The following is a 20,889-nucleotide window of genomic DNA, read 5'->3' as shown; positions in this document are numbered from 1 at the left end:
TAAAGAATTACACTTGTCCAGCAAAACTTGCAAAAGGCAGGAACATTGAGCAAACACCCCTCAAAAAAGCTGGATTCAATAGCTGAGCCTTTTTCATATTTACAAAATACAGCAGTTCCAAAATATCCTGAATTTCTACAAATCTTGTAGTTAAAAATTTTTTTTCAAGAGATGGGATGAGAAAGGCAGATAACTATGCTGAAAGGTTTTTATTGTTTTTATCTTTGATTCTCTTTGATGAAAATGCTAAGGGAGTTATTTTCCAAGTATCTTAGTGTCACCTGAAAGGGCTAATAAGTCCAGTCTACTCTGGGGGCATATTTCCCCCCTGATTTCTTAGCATGTATAAAGATAGGAAATCAGTTTCATTTTCGGTCAGATGACCTCAATGTTCCCCACGATGCAGGCCTATTAATTTGCATTTGCAGTTAATGCGCTAGTAACTTCCATAGCTCTACAAGCTGAAAAACCCTTTGGTTCAACCTGACAATGAATGCACTTTGCATTCAGTGGAAACCACTTAAAAATAGGAATAAAGCCATACTTATTTTTAAAGACAGGGATGTGCACACGCAAACATTTAGGTCGGTCGTTACTTTTAGGGAAGGATAAGTGCTTGAATTGGTCAAATGGAAATCTGAAGGCATTTGCCCTGACTATATACAGATCTACTTTGGCATTGAGAGATTATGAATGTTTTTTAAAGATCACCTTTTAGGTCTCAGAAAATTAAAGTTCCTTAATCTGTGGCCCCAGGCAGCATGGTACTCTTTTGTGTACATTCCTAGAGAAGTTCTGGGCTGCCTGGTGCCGGAGGAAGGCAGGCAGAGGTTTGGAGGTACCTGGCCTGGGGAGCTTTGAGCTGAGGCTGACGACAGGCCAGGAGGGTCAGGGAGCAGGTAAGGGAGACCCCATCACCAACGTACTACACTTTATCTCCAATAGAGGTAAAGAGGCCCCGAGTCCTGGCCTGGAAAGTCAAGGAAGAAGCTCTTACAGGTGTTCACATGCAGGTGGAAAGGAAGAGAAGATGGAAAGGAGATGAGGAACAAATGGACGACCAAGCAGTTGCAATCCACAGAGGGGTACCCTGACTGCCGGCCCGCCTCCAGCCCAGCACAGTGTGGGAGGACCTGCAGGAGCCGCTGGGAAGAAGAGCCGTGCAAGCATTTCCAGAACTTCCCAGACGGATTTCCGAGTCCTCTAGGAAGGCTTCTTGATGGGGTGGTTAAGACCATGAACCCGGGAGCTCTGCTGCCTGGCTTGGGTCCTGGCTCCACTGGTCTCTGGCCGGGTGCCTGATAAAAGGCACTTCAGCGATCTGTGCTTCAGCTGCCCATCCAGCCCATTTCTCCTAATGCCGATAACAATCACACTTATCTCATGGGGCTGTGGGCAAGATGCAATGAGTTAATGTTTGCTACGTGCTGGAAACAGCACCAGGTGCACAGAAAGATGGATGGATGGATGGATGGATGGATGGACGGATGGACGGACGGACAGACAGAGACAGAGGGAGGACTTCAGCAGCCTCCAGTAAACTAATTCTGCTACCTGGATAGAAGCAGAAAAGAGCACAGGGGTTCCAGATTTCACTCTGATATTTCTACTTTTCTTATGATACTGGATGGAGACTCAAAGTGGGCGCCTGGGTGGTTCAGCCGATTGGGTGTTTGACTTCGACTCAGGTCAGGATCTTGGGGTCCTGGCATGGAGCCCCAGACTTGGGCTCTGTGCTCAGCAGGGAGTCTGCTTCTCCCCCCCCCTTTGCCCCTCCCTGTTTGTGCTCTCTCACGTGCATGTGCACTTTCTCTCGCTCTAATAAATAAATACAATCTTTAATAAAAAAATAAAGAGATCAAAGAAGAAAGTTCATCAGGATGATGCTTTGAAGATACGCATTATTCTAAAGTAACTAGGAAGCACTGATCTGTCCATCAACCAGACCTCAGTGTGATCTAGGATTCAAGACATTGCTAATTTGTAGGGTAGCCCCAGGCTCAGGGCTGACGTACTCCACAGCTGACCAGATTGATTAGCTCCATTATATACAAATTAAGAAACAGAAGAACCTCTTTTACAGTATTAGCTTGCCTCTCCTCTGCAAAAAAGAACCTCCCATGATTCCTACCCCCTTCACACCACCTCTCCACCCCCAACGGAGGGCTCTGGTGATTGAGTAAACCAAAGCAGTAGCAAATTCTTACTCACCAACTTGGGAATTACTGCTCTTCTACTCCTGACCTATCCCTCTTGGAACCCATCCACCAATACAATCTGTGCCTGACCAGAATCTTTCTGTTTCTAGACTACTGGTTTTGGCAACGACGTTTTCAGAATTATCTTTCCCTCTTTCTCTTGATTCAGCAAATGCTCCAAGTCCACTTTGTTGACCCAGTTTCTGAGCCCAACTATTGGCTTAAGAAATCTGTGTGTATTTATATTAGATGTTGTTCCTACCCTCCTGGCTTGGGAGAGTCAGGCTATTTGTAACAAAGCCACTAGATGATCTTCTCTACTCCCCTCTCTGGCCCAGTCTGTTGCCCAGAAAGGATGAGGTTTCTTTCCCACTCCCAGGTCACTTCTTCAGCCCTCTGTTAGCTGTTCTCTCCCATCTCCTTTAGTCCTGGCTGAAACCTCCCCCAACCTGGGTAAGGGTTCTGGTCACCCAATTCCAACGTGGCGGTGGGCAGGGGGCAGGGGAGGTCCCTACACCACTAATTCTCACCAGCTGGGTGTCCTACCATACAACTCAATTCTGACACTAAGGACCCGGAGACAGCATCAGATCGAAGGTTCCAATGACCTCTTCCTTGGGTCCGATTCATTTGCTAGAGCAGCTCACGGAACTCACAGAAACATTGCACTTACAGAATATAACCCAGGAGCAGCGAGATGGAAGAGACGCACAGGGCAAGGTGTGGGGAAAGGGCGCGGAAACTCCATGACCTTGGCAGGTGCACCACACCACTCCACACACATCTCCACAGGTTCACCAACCTCTTAGCTCTCCAAACGCCATCCTTTGGGGGTTTTATGGACGCTTCATTACAGAGGCACAGCTGATTAAAGCATTGGCCACAGAAGACTGATTCAACCTCCAGCCCCTCACTCCTCCCCCAGAGGCTGGGGGGTGGGGCTGAAAGTTCCAACCTTCTAACCACAGGGCTGATTTCCTGGCAACCAGCCCCCATCCTCAGGTGGGTTCAAAAGTCACCTCATTAACATAATAAAACACGCCTTTATGGCTCCTAGGAAATTCATCACTTAGCAAACTCCCGGGCTTTTAGGAGCTCTGTGCCAGAAACAGGGATGGAGACCAAAGGTTTATTTATTATAAATCACAATAGCATACTAGGTAAGTTCAAACATTTTCTATCTTCACTCCTGCACCAGGCAGCCTACTGCTTCTCTAGGAAAGTGCATAACCATGCAGCCTGGGGCCACAATTAATACATGATTCCGGCCTTCAGCTAGCCCTTGGGGCTCCCTTGCAATCCTTGCACTTGACCTCCCACTCTCCAAAGCAGCTATTTCAAACATTCACCATTTTTCTTGATATTCTTAGTTGCCATTCTTATTTCTTGCAAGTAAGTCCTCTTTCTCCATGATTCGGTCTTTCTTTATGTTCTTATTTACTTCAAGTGCAGAGAGGTGAAATCACCTTCTGCCTCGATTAATGATACACCTTCACACTGATCTGCATTGTTTTAGCTTTTCCCTTCATCCCCATCTCTACACTAACTCTCCATTTCCCGATTTCCCACTTGCGGGTACTCACTGTATTTCCTTGGATATATATCCTTGGATTTATCTTTTAAAAAATGCTGTCACTTTATGTGTTTTCAATTTACAGCATTACATTGTGTTACAGATCGTGTTCTGTTTCTTAGTTAGTTCACTCAAAGCCAGTTTAAGGTTCATCCATGTTTCTGTATATATATCCAGTCCATAATGTCTGACTGCTATTAAGTATTTCATTTCATACTCATGACATTTTAGTTTTCTGTTTTCCTAGACACGAATACCCGTGATTGCACCAACTACCCTCTACTGTGAACAATGTTGTGATGATCTTCATCGTATGCGTTCCCTTATTGACCCAAGTGTTTCTCCGAGGCAAACACTGAGGAATGGAGATTGTAGGGGCATAATGTATTCTTACACTGAATCTTACTCAGTAACTCATATTAGCTCCACCTACACCGAATCCTCAATATTTAGTGATTAAACGACTGTTAAGACCAAGAAAACTTCAGACTCTGAACTGTAAGAAGAAGAGTCTCTTTCATTATGTTTCTCTGCTTTTAGAAGAGGCACGGGACAAGCATTGAAAGTAGGATAAGAAGTAGGATCAAGGGGCTGGATTTAGGATTCATTGGTAGAGACAATTTCTGTTTCAAGTTTTAGAGAGGACATGAAGATATAGAAGGCACTTTGAGAGATCTGAAGGGAGGTCACAAAGTAAATGTGACAGATCAGTGAGTACTCTTGTCCTGGGTTTCTTGTACTTGCCCCTCGGGAGACACGCTCTGTCCCCAAGTTGAACATCTCTGAAACAGACAACCTAGCTCATCACCAGTCCAGAAGATGCAGAAAAATTATATGTACTATGTATTATGAAAACATATATTTATATTAAATTTATATGATAAATTTATATTACAATATTTATATATTTATAATATGGAATTTTCATTTTCAAACTATCCCTCTAAAAGATGAGACATACTTCCTGCCCCCACTCCCTGTCTCTGCCATCGGGAAGCATAGAAAGCTGGTGCTACAAACCAAAGAGGGTAAGGCTAAGTGAACATACATCATTTAATGGGTAACAGACGTAACGGTTAACTCTTCCTTACTCAAATACAGATCTCCAAAAAGGTTACAATTCATGGGATATTCATAATCACTCATTAAGAGAAAACAAAACCTTTGGCCTTGTAGTCTGAACTTTGAGGTTATAATCAAAGAGAGGACCACAGTCTGCCAAAGTTTGCTTAGGATGGCCTGGGCTGGACAGAACACAGATCCTCTCACGGGTATAAAACCCTTGAACTGGACGCCTGGGTGGCTCAGTTGACTGAGCTTTTGCCTTCAGCTCAGGTCATGATCCTGGAGTCCCGGGATCGAGTCCCACATCGGGCTCCCTGCTCAGCGAAGAATCTGCTTCTCCCTCTCCTCCCCACTCATGCTCTCTCTCAAATAAATAAATAAAATCTTAAAAAAACAAACAAATAAATAAACAAAAAAAACAAAAATAAAACCCTTGGATTAGTATAGGGAATAGTTACTGACGATCAATGATTTTGCATTATAGACGGTAAATTTTAGATTCGAAACCTAGATTGATAAATATCTGGCCCACGTGTCTACACTCTCCACGGGCATGACCTGCAGACAGTACTAATTGATCGCGGTGAACCTTCCTGCAGGGAGGGCACATGGTCTCCCTGTTTTCCATGTGGCGCTTCAGGCTGCTACTCCCATTGATTGGAACTGGTGTGGAGAATGCAACCGAATTGCCCTCATGGTTCAAGAACATGTTGTCACAAAATCTTCCTTTTGAGCTATACGTATCAATAAGCATTATTTTAAGTGACATCCCCACTATGACTAGTTTTAAAATTCCAAAGACTTCCTCCCTTTTTTCCTGATCTTCAAGGTCATATTACTTACTAATATATCAAGTTATCCCAACTATTCTTGTGTTTATCTAGTGTCGGTATATTTTTGCATTCATTTTGACGGCTATATGGAGCTCTCTGAAGAGCAGGAGCCATTCTGAAGGGTGTTCTACAACCCAGGAATGTACATGGTAACACTGCCCATTATTTGCCTAGGTTTTAGACTTCAGATAAGTTTTCATAGCACAAGCATGAATGAGCACGAAGTGGCCAAAACCCAAACTACCAGCAAGTCAGGGGATCATCTGACAGTGATAGGTCCTGGACAGTAAGATGAGTAAAAAGGGAAGGATTTCTTAAAGCTGTCTTCAATCTGGAAGTTCCCCTTTCCCCCCCCAGTGAAGAACAGTTGCTTCCGTGAGTCAGCCCGTTAGAGAAGCACAGAGAGTAAGCCATCCAAGGCATTAGACAAAAGCTCATCGAAGCTAGGGGTTCTACCAACTTGTACAGAAATAGCATAAACACCCTTTAACGACTGACAGTTCTAGGGATGTGCCCAAGAGTCGATATAAAGAAACTGAGCAATTCTAGTACAGGGGATGAAGACCCATCTTAAACTCTGAAGGTTATCAGCTGCAGAAAGGGCCGCCGAGTGTTCTCTGCAGTTGGTCTATCAACCCTGATAAAAGGAAGTCCTTTTGTGAGCACATCGAGGGTCCTAACACAGTAACAAATGACTCACACCACACATAGATAATTTCTCACCAACTGGTGAGTTCTACACCCAAAAAGTAGGCTGGCTATTTTAGGAAAAAGTCCCTTTGATCACTTAATCGACAATGGGGGCTCGAGCATATGGCCCACACTTGGGAAAAAAAAAAAAAAGAGCAGAGTATGAGCCCAGTTGCAAAACTGAAATGTATAATCATTGGAGAGAAATTAATCCATGAAAGGATACATTGTGCCTATCGGGGTGTTTGCCCACCCTGAAACATTAATAATTATTAACTTCGGCTTCTTTTACTCAAGGTGATAATGTTCTATTGAGCAAGGCTAGGCACAGAATTGTAATGGGATGTCCAGTGAAAAATCAGGCCAAGATCTGTAGTTCTCTCTGGCCTTTTGTCCCCCCCTAGTTCAATAAGCCTTTAGTGAATACCTACTGTGTCCCAGGTACTATGCTAAGATATCCTATGGGAAAGTCAAAGAAAAATACATGAAACATGGTTCCTGTTCTCCTAGGAATTTACAATTTCTTGAGGAGATACAAATATGGATCCAATTTAACAGGGTGCAAGACATACTGTGGTAACTGCCAAAACAGAGCACTGGGGCAATCCAGAAACCTGGGTTTCAGAAAGATACTTGGATACAAGAATTTAAAGCTACTTGTTCCTTTCTCAACATTTCCTGATGTGCGAAGCATAGTGCTTTTGGAGAAAGTGAGATAAGACGAGCATGGTCTCTGCCTACAATTCAACAAGTCTTTCTTGAGCATCTATTATGTACCAGGCACCAAACAGGATACTGTGTTATTATAGACGGCTAAGCGTGCTCTTGACCTTCAGGGAGCATCTGCCTCCCCACCCCATCCTGCCTTTCCAAAAATAAATGGTTATCTATATACCTATACTAACCTTGGCCTTGAATCAGGTCACAAGACACTTCAAGGAAGGACTATTCTTGCGTTCCTCCTGGACACTGAGCTGAACTTACCTCTGTGTTACCCAACAGAATGAGAATGTGCTGAGAATCCAGTTGCTATGATAACCAATCTAATCAAAGGGAATCAAAACAGGGCGAGAGCCCATGGTGGTCATACGACACATCTGCTGATTTAATTTATACCCACTCAACCCTCAGGGGCCTTAAGGGGCAGAACCCAGTCACTGACGTTTTACCACCTTATACAGAGCATCATGGAAAGTAGGCACTTAGGAGACACCTGATGAATTACAGAAAGAAAATCGAATCCCTACCCTTAGCCGTGGATGTATGCTCCAAAACGGAGAGAAGTTCCAACATATTTGATATAGACTACTGTTCAACTCAGTGATTTTTCTTTTTTTAATTACAGACTAGAAATATAGAAATCAATTTTGATTCTCCCTGGTCCAGACAGCATCATTCGATGTCCAGTGTTTTCAGGTTCTATCCACAAACTCAGGGGAAGAGGCCAACTATTAATTTGCCCCTGGCAGGGAGCAGAATATAAACGTGCATTGCTGACGTGCTTTGTTCTGTTTGCCAAACTCTGTGTGTACATGCGGGAGCAATCTCTCTCCCTGAAGTATCCCCAGGATTCAGTCTTCCCTGGATCGATCCGACCACCAGCCAACTTATTTCAGCTTTGTCAAAGAGGCTAAACATAGAGAAGATTCTCAAAGCACATAGAGTGCTTTCTAATACAAACTGTGATTTTCAAAATGCCACACAGAAAAGCCCCATTACACATCAAGACTATAGGATTTCCTAGTAAACTGTTACCATTCTACCAGAATCCACTGTAGCAGAAAATGCCTCAAGAATAAAGCATCCGGAGCTTAACTCAGATCAGATATGGAGTCTGGAGATAAATAGCAATCTCTATCATTCTACTCCCATCCTTGGGGCTCATGCTGAGAGACCATGTTACCAAGAGACCACACAAAGAAGTCATTTTGATCTTGATTCCAATGGCCCAGGGGCCACTTCTGTGGACAGAACAGCTCCATCTGTGACCCTGTCAGCACCTGTCTGCCGAGAAGTGACGGGGGAGGGTGAGCGGGGCATCAAGAACGAGCAAGAGACCAGAGATAGACTCGGTCTCTGCTCCCCAGAATCCCCGCAGAGGATCGGGAGAATGTAACTAAGTAGTGGGTTAAAATTACGATGAGCATGAGTGACGACTTCAAAAGTAAACCTCTCTCACTTTCTTGGGGAAACTCTTCTCTTTTGGTTAGCCTCACCTGAGGCCAGACCTTTGGCCTCTGAAACCATAGAAACCGGTCTTAGTTCTTATTCACCTGCCATGCTCTCACTCCTCCTCTGAGTTCAGGCCTCTCATCCTAATTTGGGGTTTTTCTGTGAAATTCCTGTCCGCACTAATCAGAGGAGTCTCCCTCAACTGACCTTGTCACTCAAAAGCCGAAGTCTTTTAAAACCAGGTTTGCATCTGCGAAGAAATAAAAGGCAGAGATAAATTTGATTCTTCTGCATCTTAATTATCTCCCCAGGTGCTGCCGCTCTCAAGAAACTGCCTTTAAGTCTTGAATGTGACATTGAAACTAAGAAGTCCACGCTTGTTTCCCCGTAGGTTTTAGCCTCCTAGCCAGCAGGACTTGTCAACCCTCACCTCCGAACTCTGCCCTAAGTTGGGGCACTAAATTGACCCAGAGACTCGGTGATGTCCGTCAGTCTAAGCTGGTGAGCCCGAACGTGTAGGTGGATCCGTGGTGGCCCCAGACCATGCCTCACCTGCTAGGAGGTACACTGAGTGCGCTTAAATACCTCTGAAGGGTATGACATGGGCATTGAGAGCCTCTGTCCTTCATGGCATTACAGCAAGAATCTTCTCCAGACCCCTAATGGGAGCTTACAGAGGACAGTATCTCAGACAGAGAAACTACTGCCAAACATCCAAAACAACACCATAGGAAAGTCACGTCATTCTCAACATCATTTTTTTTTTTTTTAACTCCGAGCCACAGTCAGTTTTGTAAAGCAGGACCATTAGGCAAACCAGAAAATGATTCTTTGTTCTTCCATAATAGCCCAAGAAAGCAGAAGGATCTAAGTGCATGTAAGTGAAAAGTAACACTGTCCTGCATGTAACAACCCCTTTCTCCAGAGCGTTGAATGTACTTAACACGCGTCATGAGAGTCGCTATTTTTGTTTGCGGGTGAGGCTGAGTCTTCGAAATAGGACACACAGATGGGCCGTGCAAAGAAACTGAGTTAATCTTCAATGTCATTCAAAGACCTTCTAACATTTTCCATCTTGGAAAATTGACATCAGCCTGCCATAGTTACCAGTGTGGTACTGGTATTGGTCCTGGGTCAACTGTGGGCTGTGTTCCCATGAACAGTCCAATTTGCCATCACCCTGACCTGCTAGATTCGAAGACTGTGGGTTTCTGGCACCTTCCTCAGAGGGATTCAGTAAGTACTGAGTTCCAGAATTAAAAGTCAACTTATGGTCCCAAGCCCGCCCTCATCTCCTCACGAGGCAGATGTGATGATTCAAGAGATGTCAATAATGCTTAAAACATCTTCCCCAAATGAAAATATATATGCGTTTGTTTTATTTTAAATAGTGCCAGGTGCTCTTTGCTCTTTTCTGGGTTCCCTTAAGCTAATTTTATTTCCCAGATTTTTTTCCCCAAAAGTCCTGAAAATAAGAACTTTTTTGGTTTGCTTGGTTTTTGTTTGTTTGTTTGTTTGTTTTTAAGAGTTGGAATCCACAACCTCTGAGATTCCCACCTGGTTTGAGCTACATATATAATCCAATGGTTTTATCATAACAAACCGGGCCAAAAAACTCTGATCTCAACCCAGACGCTAATGCAAACCCTACCTGAGTCAGGTTGCTGTGGTGACTGGGGTTCCTCCAAGCCCTTAATTCTCCCATGAGAAAGGTTTAGTTTCTTCCCGGAGGAAGTAGGTGGTGTTCAGGTGGTAGGCCTAGGAGTGGGCCAGGAGGTTCCCATAGGGTGCGGGGGGGGGCCCTTGCCTGCATAATGAACCCCTCTACTGGAGTCTGTTCCTCTCACTTGAGTCTTTCAACAACAGGGTGTTATAAAAGCATTGTTATTCCCATGCGGTTTCAGGGAGGCCCGGTCAAGATAAGTGGCTTTGCTCAAGATCACTCAGCCCATAGATAAGACAGATGCAGCATGAACTTGATTTTCTGGTCAAGTTCAAAGCCCATGCTTCCCACTAACCTACCCAGGCCTGAGGCAGACAGAGCCAATGCCCATGTTTTACTCTCATGCCTTGTTCACTTCCTACACCACCTGCTGAAGTGCCCTATGTGTTCAGGAGCAGAGCCGGCCAGATACAACGGTGTGACCTTGGCAGGTGACTTCAGCTCCTCCTATCTCTGTTTTGTCTTCTGTAAATTGGGGATGGTAATTCCTACCTCCTGGGGCTGTTCTGAGGATCAAAGGAGTTAATAGGTCTAATTCCCTTAGATCCACAACGGGCCCACAGTGAGCGCCATATAAATGGGACCTATTCTTAGCTGCTGGATCCCTCATTCACTCGGGAAGTTAAAACTGTAGCCAAAAGGAGTCTGCAAATCACCTGAGGATCTGGAGGGTGTCTACGCCGCATGGCAGGTGGCCAGTGCAATACCAGAACAAAGCAGTGGTCACAGAAAAAGCCCACGTTAGAGAGCATCACAGCCTGAGACGCCTTGATGTTCAAAGTCAAGTGTCACAGCTGCATGTCTCTGTGGTCAGCTCCCTGCTTCCGGCAACAGCCCCGAGGCACGGGAGCTGAAACAGAATCACTGGAAACGGCACAACTAGAAAAAGTCTGTTGGAAAGGCTGTCACTTAAAAAACAAAAACAAAAACAAAACACACAGCAGGTTTCTCCTTTCCCTGATAGCAATCCATTTTGCTGGGATGAGAGGGAAATCCCCCCCCCATTTAAATTCCATGCACAACGCAATACCTTTAAAAACGCACTTATTTTTCTTGGGCCTTTGGAAGGTACTTTAAACTGGCAGGAGACAGCAGTGAAGCAGTGGAGAAAGCTGTTGATTTCAGCATATGCGAAAACGAACTCCTTCTCCCCCCGCCACCCCGGTAAAAACCCACATCTGAAGGTTACTAACCCCGTGCAGGGCCTCCCACTACCCTGCTCTTGGCTCCAAGGCCTCACTGTTTCTGGAGCAAACATTTGGCAGCCCGTGGGCCTCCCCGTCTCCTTGCCTCTCCAAATGCCGCAGGACAACCTTCCCTGGCCTTCTTTTGCGTGTCTAAATAAATGGTGAATCTCAGCGTTTCCCCGAAAAAGCCTGCTAGGGAGACTTCAGAGAGACGGGGAGGAAAAGAGTACCAGCTTGGACAACTCTGAGCACCAGGAGAGAGGAACAGCTTGGCAGTGCTTCTTGGAAAGAGTCATTTCAAAAAGCCAATCCCGGGCAGGGCACCGCTTGGGGGCTTGTTTGCTGAGCATGAACACGAACAACCCAGAACTTACATAAAGGCACAAGGGCCTTTGGGCAGACGCTGGTGCCCAGAGCGCAGGACTCAGGGCTTGGGCCTGAGGGCTTTCGGTAGAGGGCAACAGCAAAGGTTTCTGGAAGGGCCCCGAGTTACACACAGACCATCATACTCACCGCGACTTCGGAGGCGGCGGCGGAGGTGAGAATACCTCAATCCCACTTCTGTCCTTGGGGAACTCAAAGGCAAAAGAGGCCGATTTGCTCATCCCGGTGCCCACTTTGCTGCTTTGCCCGGAGCAGCCGTCTGCGGGGCGGAGACAGTGCCACGCGGAGGAGCTGGAGCGGTCTGCGGCGCCGTTTTCCATCTCCCTTCCCCAGCTTTGACTCAACAACTCCTGTTCCACCTCCTCCTCTTCCTCTATCCGGCACTGACGGCTCCAGGCCCCCGTCTGGTACCGGGGCCTCCTCTGGTCCAAGGCTGAGGCGGTGGCAGCTGGGGGGTGGCACCGGACAGAGTCACCGGCGGCGACGCCATTGGCCCGGCAGGAAGAAGCAGAGTCAGGGGGGCCCCTGGAGGAAGTCTGGGGCCCCGTACCACCAGCAGAGCTCCCGTCGCTGAGGTCAGACAGTGGGGATGCAGAGGGGGACACCGGGGACCCTCCGGGGCTACTCTTGGACAGCTTGGGGGGAATGGCAGGCTTCCCCTTGGGCATGTTCTCACTCGCGTCGGGACGGTGGCTTTCTCTGGAGCTCAGCCCCTGCCCAGCTGCAGCCTCCTCTTCACCCGCCTCAGAGTCCTGGCTCACAGGCCCGCGTGGCCACTGGACCCCCACGGCGGAGTCGGGGCTGCTCAGGTAGATTGTCCGGTGGTCCTCTTCTGGATGGGCTGCCATGACTGTGATGGTGGCTGCCACCTGGGGAGCCATATCTGGGCCTTCCCTGTCCCGGCCCCAGCCAGACGCTGCTTTCTGAGCCCAGGCATTAGCTGTCCGTACCTGGCCCTGGCCCCGAGCAGCGGCTGCCTGTTCCGCTGTGGCCTGTGGCTTGGAAGGTGCTGGGACCGCCTTCTTCCTCTTGGTGCTCTCGGCATAGATGGGTTCAGGCTGTACGGCCTCCCTGGGGTGGGCTGGAGGCTGGGGCTCCCCCGTCAGTCCAAGGCACCTGTTAGAGGTCAGCACGTGGCAGCCCGAGTCCTGCTGCTTCCCCGGCACAGGCTCCTTCACGAGGGAGCAGTAATCACTCTCAAGATGGGGGGTGAAGGGGCTGCTGGCCCCACTGCTGGCACTCCCACAGGAGAGGCCATCCGAAGAACTGGCGGCCTCTGAGGTAAGGGACAGCTTCTTGGGACCCAGGCGGGGCGGGGTCTCGGCTGGGCCCTGGCTACAGCACTCCCTCGGGAAGCTCAGAACCTGCTTCTCCTCCTCAGGGGGGCCCCCACACACCCCCTGCTCCCAGCACAGTGGTGAGCGGTCCCCTCTGCCAGGTCTGCCCCGAGAACTCTCAGCCTGTGAGGTGGCCGTGCCAACGGGGCTCCCGGGGCAACAGTCCAGGATGGAGCAATACTCTCCCCCTTCGCTGTCCCCCGAAGGTGAGCACCTCTGATCGCTGTCGTCCTCCGAGGGCAGGGACTCCCGCAGGGGCTGTGGAGAGGGGCAGGGCCCGGGGCCCTTGTGACAGCCAGACGTCATGCCAGCAAAGGCAGCTACCTTCTGGCGGAAGCTCTCCTGAGCGGAGGTCAGCTCTTGGTAGGGAAACATGGGTTTATCTTCTCGCCCAACCTTCTCACTGGAGAAACTCACTGGGTGGAAGGCAGTGTTCCGCTGCCCCCGGGCCTCTAGGCTGTGCAGGCCCACCACGGCATAGGCCGGGGGGCAGCGAGCGAGGCCATCTGTGGAGGCAGAGGGCCCGGCCGGCTTCTGGGCACCACGGAAGCTGCCCAGGTAAACTAGCGGCACGTCGTCCTGCTTCGGGAGGGGGAGCTTGCCGGGGGCTCGTCTCCAGATGACCTACACAGCCCCAAGGTTAAAAGACTTACATTAGACCTTGTCAGAGAAAAAAGGAAGAGAGAAACCGTGAGAGGAGAGTGCCACGACATTGTCAACGGTCTTCCATGCTGCAGGGAGGGAGCCCTGCAGCACGCCTACCTTCTGATCTCCCCACAGACTCTCTTCATTGCTGGGGACCCCCCCCACCCCCCCGGAGCCAGCGGTCTTCCCAGACACTGAGCTGCGTTTCCCACCCAAGGTCTGGCTGGCTTAAGTCTGTGAGGTGGGGGGGGAGAAAAAACAACAAACCTCTCAAAAAGAACATTCTGCCTTCTCCCTCAAAATGGCCCGATGAGATAAATTCTCCTAAGAGCTTCGAAAACAGAGTGTTGAGTTTGGTTGCATTTTTGTTTTATGTTTGTTAGTTGTCTTGATAACCGTGTCACAGTACAATCCTGAAGAAACCAAAGTCATGGGGCTTTTTAAAACAGCTCGGGTGGGCGCTGGGGCAGGAGAGTGAGGGGTGGTTTCTGAGCTGGGTCCCCAGCTCCCTTGCTGCTCCCTGGGCCGTGCCAAAGAGCTGCTCCCTCTCCAAGTTACAGGCAGTGACCTCAGCCGGAGCCTGCAGAAGTGGCTGGACTAGTTGAGCCCTGAGACAAAGATATGGGTTGGTCATGGGACGCCTGGGTGGCTCAGTTGGTTAAGCATCCAACTCTTGATTTCTTGAGATCAAGCCCCATATCGGGCTCTATGCTAAGCACAGAGTCTACTTGAGATTCTCTTTCTCCCTCTGCCCCTTCCCCCACTCGTGCACACACTCTCTCTCTCTCTAAAATAAGTAAAATCTTAAGATGTGGACTGGTCATTCCCATCACTGAAGTCATGGTCCCCTTGTCCTTCCCTTCTAAAGTCTCCCCCTACCCCGAAACTTTTAGAAGCAGCCTCAAAGTTGGGCCGGCATTCGCCTCCTTTCCAAGATGATTCTGAGCTGAGGGAGTCCCTAGCTTACGTCTGTAAAGACCGAAGGTGCTGAGCACAGCCTGGTGAATGGGTGTAACCAGCTTATGACCAATGGAGCGGTTCTGGAGGAACATGGAGCTAAGCAGAACCACAGGAAATGCCTCTCCTCAGTTAAGCCTCCTCTAATTTAAAACTGACCTCTGATTTCACATAGGCTCAAACAGCCTTCCTGATCCACTCATCATGATGGTTTAGGAAAACTAGAATAGGCAAAAGGGTCAAACAAGTCCCAAGTAGTTCTTAGATGTCCTAGACTTCCAGCTTCCTAGACCCTGTCTAGAGGCAGCAGGCTCCACATGCCCTCTAAATAATTATACCTTTGTAAGGAGGACCTGTGGGAGATGAGCAGAACGGTCTAATCTCTAGGGATATAACTGTCTCTGGTGATCCCAGTTCAAAGCTGCTAAAATCCAAGCTTCACAACTGGAAACATGAACCCCGGCTGGGAACTGGATATGAAGAAATTATTGCTAACACGTTAAGTGGGATCATGACACTGTGGTTCTCTTTTTTAGGAAGACTTTATTTTTTTAAAGACATGGATGGAAATGACACGACGTCTGGGGTTTGCTTTAAAATCACAGGGAGGGGAGGGTGGGGCTGGGGGCAGAGAGGAAGCAAGACGGGGTCACGTGTTGATCTGTGGACACTCATGGTAATGGGCCGTGGACACAGAGCATTTGTTATGCAATCATTGCTACTCGTGTATGCATTTTAAACGATCGATGAAAAAACTTTAAAAACCTTTTTTTAAAAAAAAAAAAAAAAGCTGCATGTTTGCGTGCCTCCAGATATATAATTAAGACAATCTCCGATGCCACTGGAGGGACTGGACTGATGGTTCTCAGCCTGAAGGGACAGATGGAAGGGAGGGCAGATAGGAAAGGAGGGCAGGAGTCAGGAAGGAGCAGTCGTGGGGCAGGCTGATGGGAGACCGTCCCGCGGGAGCCGTGCTCTAACAGCCCTCCCTGGCTGCTGGCCAGCCACCCAGTGTTACAACAAGAGCAGCCCCTGTAAAAATACCACCGGGGTTAGTCAGCCTCACCTGCGAGACGTCGGCGCTCAGGTTCGCCTCTGTCCACACATCGGAGGTGTCGGGGCTCATCATGGTGGGCTTCACGGCGATGGTGGGCTTGGAGTAGGGCGAGCCGTTCACGCCTTCATCTTCCAGGCGGCAGTTGTCGGGCCTGGGGGGCAGGCGAGGCGGAGGGGGCAGGTGGCCGGGCGCCAGCTGGTGGTCACTCCTCAAGCAGAAGCAGTTCTTGCAGGACCCGGGCTTCCAGATGTGTTCCACAAAGTCACCGCACGCAGACATCTTCGGGCTCTCGGGGCTCAGTCGGACGGTCCGGTGCATCTTGAGCCCACGGCGCGCTGGCTCATCTTGCGCTCGGCTCTCCGGCGTGGTCTCCTGGGAGGCAGATGCGGGTCGCAGGGCGGCTTCCCGGGACAGCAGAACACTGGGCCTGTCAGAGAGCTGCCCGACCTGAGGATGGCCGCACTACCAGCGAGAGGCTGAGTCTTCCAAGGGGGAGTAGTACGTGGGGGAAGGGGGAAAGAAGGAGAAGAAAAAGGTAGAGATTAGCATTCCATGTATTCGGAGGCCCTCACCTATTTGTCATAAGGCTCTTAGTCACCCTCCGGTGGTGCGGCCTTATCAGAAGCTGTGAAAACTAAACACAACTCTGTGACGGGAGTACCGAGCAGAGTGGGCATTTCAGTCCCCAGGGCTGAAGGGGTCTAGAGCTTGGGACAAGAACTACAACGTAGTACAGCAAATAAAAATGGTGGTTTCCAGAGGACAAGCCACAGCTTTTCACCAAGGACTGTGTGAGGGGGCAGGTAGGCCTGGGCCCTGAGCCCAGTGCTAGAAGCCATACTTCTGGCCAGGGGGACACTCGATGGATGAGAAAGGGGAGAGGGGTGGGGCCAGCCTGCCCCTCAGGGGAACCGTGTCAGGAGGTCCAGCATCTTGAGAATCCGCCCTCCTCCCCTTACTTCATAGACGTTATTCAACCCAGTGCTCAGTGAGGTCAACAGAGCCAGGGCTGTAGGCCAAGGAGGGAAACAGAAAGAGAAATGCCTTATTACCACAGCCCTCTGGTCTAAGGGTGGCCGGGTAAAATATAACAGAAGGAAGAGATTATCACACAATTATTTTCCCCTACGATAGCCCTGGGGGTAAGGCAGTCTGCTTGTTGAAAGAGTTGTCTCTGACCGTCCAATAGGGAGCAGAGAGTTTGCCCAGAGAACCTAGTAAATTCACCTGTTGAAGATGAACTCAAAGGGTTGCACATATGAACCAATTAGCCTGAATAACACCCCGGCAGGTAGCTGTTATCCCCATTTTAGAGATGGAGAAACAATGGCAATGACATAACTAAGACCTGTCCAGCAGACACAGGGAGTTCGGTGGCTGTAGAAGGCAAGGCCAGCTGTGCTCGCAGCCCCTCAACTCATCACGTCATTCATTCTACAGAGTGGCTGCCCATCACCTGTTTGCTGCTCGTCGTTCTTCTTTCCTCATTTAAATGAACTGACCTCCTCATAAGGAAAATGTCCATGAGAAAGTCATCTCTACAGACGTCAGGCGATCAGATTCTCATCAAAAAGGGAGCTTTGCCCTGGGGTTTGCTCTCCACTCTCCTCCAGTGAGAACTTGCTTTGGGGCAGATGCCCTCTGAACGATCAACAGGGCTAACCGGGTGGAGTGAGCCAGGAGCCCATTCCAGCATCTTTGTGGAGAGTGCTCTCTTTCCAGTGTCCCACACTCGCAGACAGGGGTGCTTATTCCACAAGCACCGGAGCTAAATTTACCTCCTCTCCCTCCAAAGGTCACCGTGAAGCCACTGCATCCTGAAGCTAAATAAACACTCTGAGAAAAAGACAAGTGTTTGTCTTTCCGCAACTGTCAGTAGGGGCTTATGCATCCCTCTCTTCAAGATGATTGTGGGTTAGGTTCTTCTCCTCCCCTAAATACAGCCAAGTAGCAGGTTCATGCCTCACCAAGTTCCCCAGAAGAGGTCACTAAGCTTCAACAAGCAGAGGAGGATAGCAAGGATTTTTCTTCCTCCCACAGTCTCGAGCCACGGAGAGCTTTAGGCTCTGCTGCTAAATTTCGGGGGGAGGGGGAGTGGAAGAAGCACACTGGTATTCAGAGAGCAGGGGTCCATATCCCTGCCCCAAGGTGGGGAGTTGGTCCTTTCCTAGAGAGCTGTTGGCTTCCTGACCACAGGGAAAGAGAGGCTCCCCTTTCCTGCAGGCAGAGGCTCCGAGCCCCCTTGATGGGACGGGGAAAGGAAACTCAGAAACCCGCTCCGTGTGGGCCTTTCACGTTCCTGCAGCTCCTTGTAAGGCTGAGCTCTCCGTGGAGCTGGGTGTCCAACCACTTCCTCGCGCTACCAGACACACAGAGAGGCAGTCTGGGGTGGCCACCCACCCTTCACTGCCTCCCCCCACGGGCAACCGAGAGCACACACTTGTCATGTCTGCTTGGTGCCAGAGCACCCCATTCTTTGTCCCCGATGGCCCACAAAAGCCCTGGGACTTTGGGTCGGCTCTGGATGACTGAGGTATGGGAAGCCTCCTTCAGAACCTTCCCCAGCTTACGCACACTCTCTCTGCTCCCATGCCCAGCTCTGAAATTCTCTGACGTGGGCACAGCTCTCCACACGACGGCTCAGACAGGCAAAGGGTTTTAGGGGAAGGCTTTGAATAAGAGAACAGAATGAAGCGCTAGCCTTCCACCATCATTGACTCACTGCATCCTGTTAAAACTGGTTTCTCAGTCACAGCAAACAGAATTTACCACCACATCAAGCCAGAAAAGATGCTTTTCCAGTTCTGTCTAGAGAGCTCTATGCCTGGAATTATCTCCTATTTGTTTTCAGTGAGAGATGGTGAAAAACTCAAGTGGCACACACAAACAGCAGCAGTACTTTGCCTACCAGTGCCAACTCTCCACAGCCTGGGAATGGTACCTTCCAGCCCACATCCCTTACCTCAGAGGGGAGGCAGCCCCCAGAATTATGCAAATTCCCCCATTTCAGTGGGAGGCAGCAGTGTAAGATTAGAAAAAGGTCCCAGCATTCTTTCTGATCCAAGTCATGAAAAATAGCTTTGCCTCTGCAAACTTCTGCACTAGATTTGTGGCTACAATTTGCAAGACTGAAGTTGTCAGACTCACTCCCATCCCATTTAAAAAGAATCTGAAGAATGGTGGCCAGATCCATAAAACTAAACCTTTTGGCTCAAAATGCCCCTTACACTTGCATCAAAGGTTGTTAATGCCTTACCCTGAAGGGACGGAATTCCAGAAAAGACTCATCTAATAAATAAATATATATGTATGCATTGTTTTATATATATATATATATATATATATATATATATATATAACAATTAAATTAATGCAACACTGAAAAAGAAAAGTACATATGGAAAATGTCTGGATTTCAATACTCGACTGGTAGGGGTTGCCCAGGCAGAAAGAACAAAGTGACAACCTTAACACACCTCCCCAACACCCGCCCAACACACACACACCCAGAGGGTATCATGATATTCGCCCAACTTTTTATTTTATTTTTTCCTTCTCCAATGCAATGTAATCTAATCTCAGCAGTAGGAATGTGATTTTCATGGGTTAGACCTCCTACAGCCTAAACCAGTAAGGAGGATAGCCGAATTCCACAGGATCCCCTGATAACAAAGTAGCTGCAGAATTCCCCAGGGCTTCCTGTCAAATTTCCCTCTGAAAAAGGGGAAAAGGCTGCTACCATTGTTTAGGCCAGTGATCAATAAGGTCCATGGAACCTGACTCTGCCCTGATCTCATTGCAAAACTCCTGGCCCGTAGACCTTTGGGCTTCCCTTTACAGCTCTGCAAAGCCATGCCCTCGCTGGCTGAGCTCTACCTGAGAAAAATAAACACATTTAGCCGGCCCTGCCTCCATTCCCATTTACAGGACCTGAAAGTGGAGAGGTGGAGAGGTTCTATTTTCTGAGTGTGTGTGTGTGTGTGTGTGTGTGTGTGTGTGTGTCCGGCTGGGGACACAAGCAGCACACGCAAAGGTTAAGAACGTGCCCACAGTACGCCTTTCAGAGGGCTCAGCCGGGGCTCGGGAGAAAGGCATCATCTTGTTCCCTCTGGGGGCTCAGAGGCTGCCATCTAACTCGGGGCAACACAGGAGGCGGCTACCCTGGGGCCCCAAACCATCTCGCCCCCGGGATCCCGGTCCTCGCAGCCCCGGCGGCCTCTCCCTCTCTGCTCCTTTGACAGTACTCCTGCCGCAGAAATGAAGTCTTCCCCATTAGCAACTCGCAAAGCGCTTCAGTCTCTTGCCCCAAACAGAACAGCAAGCCCAGCAAGCCCAGCTGAACAGTCGGCTTCCCCTCCCCGAACTCGAAGGAAAGTTTCCCCCGTTTTAAAAAAGCGCGATTCTCAAATGAATCGAAAACACCCCTCCGGCTCCCGCGTGCTCCAGGCTCAGCGCCTCCAACCTGGAGCACAACCCCGGGCGCACGCGGTCCGGACGCTCCACCCTCCGCCAGCGGCCGCCTGTCACCCCGGGGGACGCCGACAGGGGGGTCGCCCTCTCGGCGACCGCGGCGCTCCGCCGGAGCTCCCCTCCGCGGCCACGTTCGCCAAGACAAAAAGAGACTGGGTTTGGAGAAAGCGTCGCGCTGGCTCACCTCGGGGCCGCGCTCCCCCGGCCTCGCCGTCGGTCGCCGAGCCGCCAGCCGCCCCGCCGGGCGCCTCGGAGCATTGTTTGGAGAGTGAGTGCGCGCGGTGCGTGCCCGGCGGCGGGCGGGTGTCCTCTGCCGGGGCCGGGAGGCCGGGTGGCAGCTGCGAGCGCGGCTCCGCCCCCTCCGCCTCCGGTTACGCCGCGCGCCCAGGCCCCCGCCGCACCTCCGCAGTCCCCGCCGCCGCCCCGCGCCCCCCGCGCCCCCCCGACCGGGCCCGCGCGCCTCCGGCTCCCTGCCGGCGGGCTGCTGCTCTCCCGCCCCGAGCGCTCCAAACTCTCCCCGCCCCGCCCCGCCCCTCCCCTCCCTCGCCCACCCGCCCGGCCTCTCTCGGCGGGGAGGCCCCGCCCCTGGCCCGGGACT

At 49.9% G+C, this 20,889-nt stretch overlaps 1 protein-coding gene across 1 annotated transcript in view; it reads right to left on the bottom strand.

Moving 5' to 3' along the window:
• PRAG1 (PEAK1 related, kinase-activating pseudokinase 1) overlaps positions 1-20,677 on the bottom strand; it is a 49,208-nt gene extending 28,531 nt beyond the window's left edge. The window contains exons 1-3 of the mRNA XM_036070061.2: positions 20,476-20,677; positions 15,831-16,303; positions 11,955-13,786 (exon numbers count right to left, since the gene is read on the bottom strand). Of these exons, the coding sequence (XP_035925954.2) occupies positions 11,955-13,786; positions 15,831-16,139 (2,141 nt within the window). The 5' untranslated portion in view covers positions 16,140-16,303; positions 20,476-20,677. The remainder of the gene's footprint in view (positions 1-11,954; positions 13,787-15,830; positions 16,304-20,475) is intronic.
• Between the last annotated feature and the right edge of the window lie 212 nt (positions 20,678-20,889).

Source organism: Halichoerus grypus, chromosome 3 (assembly GCF_964656455.1).
Source record: "Halichoerus grypus chromosome 3, mHalGry1.hap1.1, whole genome shotgun sequence".
Classification (NCBI taxonomy): domain Eukaryota; kingdom Metazoa; phylum Chordata; class Mammalia; order Carnivora; family Phocidae; genus Halichoerus; species Halichoerus grypus.
The sequence above is the reverse complement of the archived record's forward strand: the minus strand, read 5'-3'. Positions and strand labels throughout refer to the sequence as shown.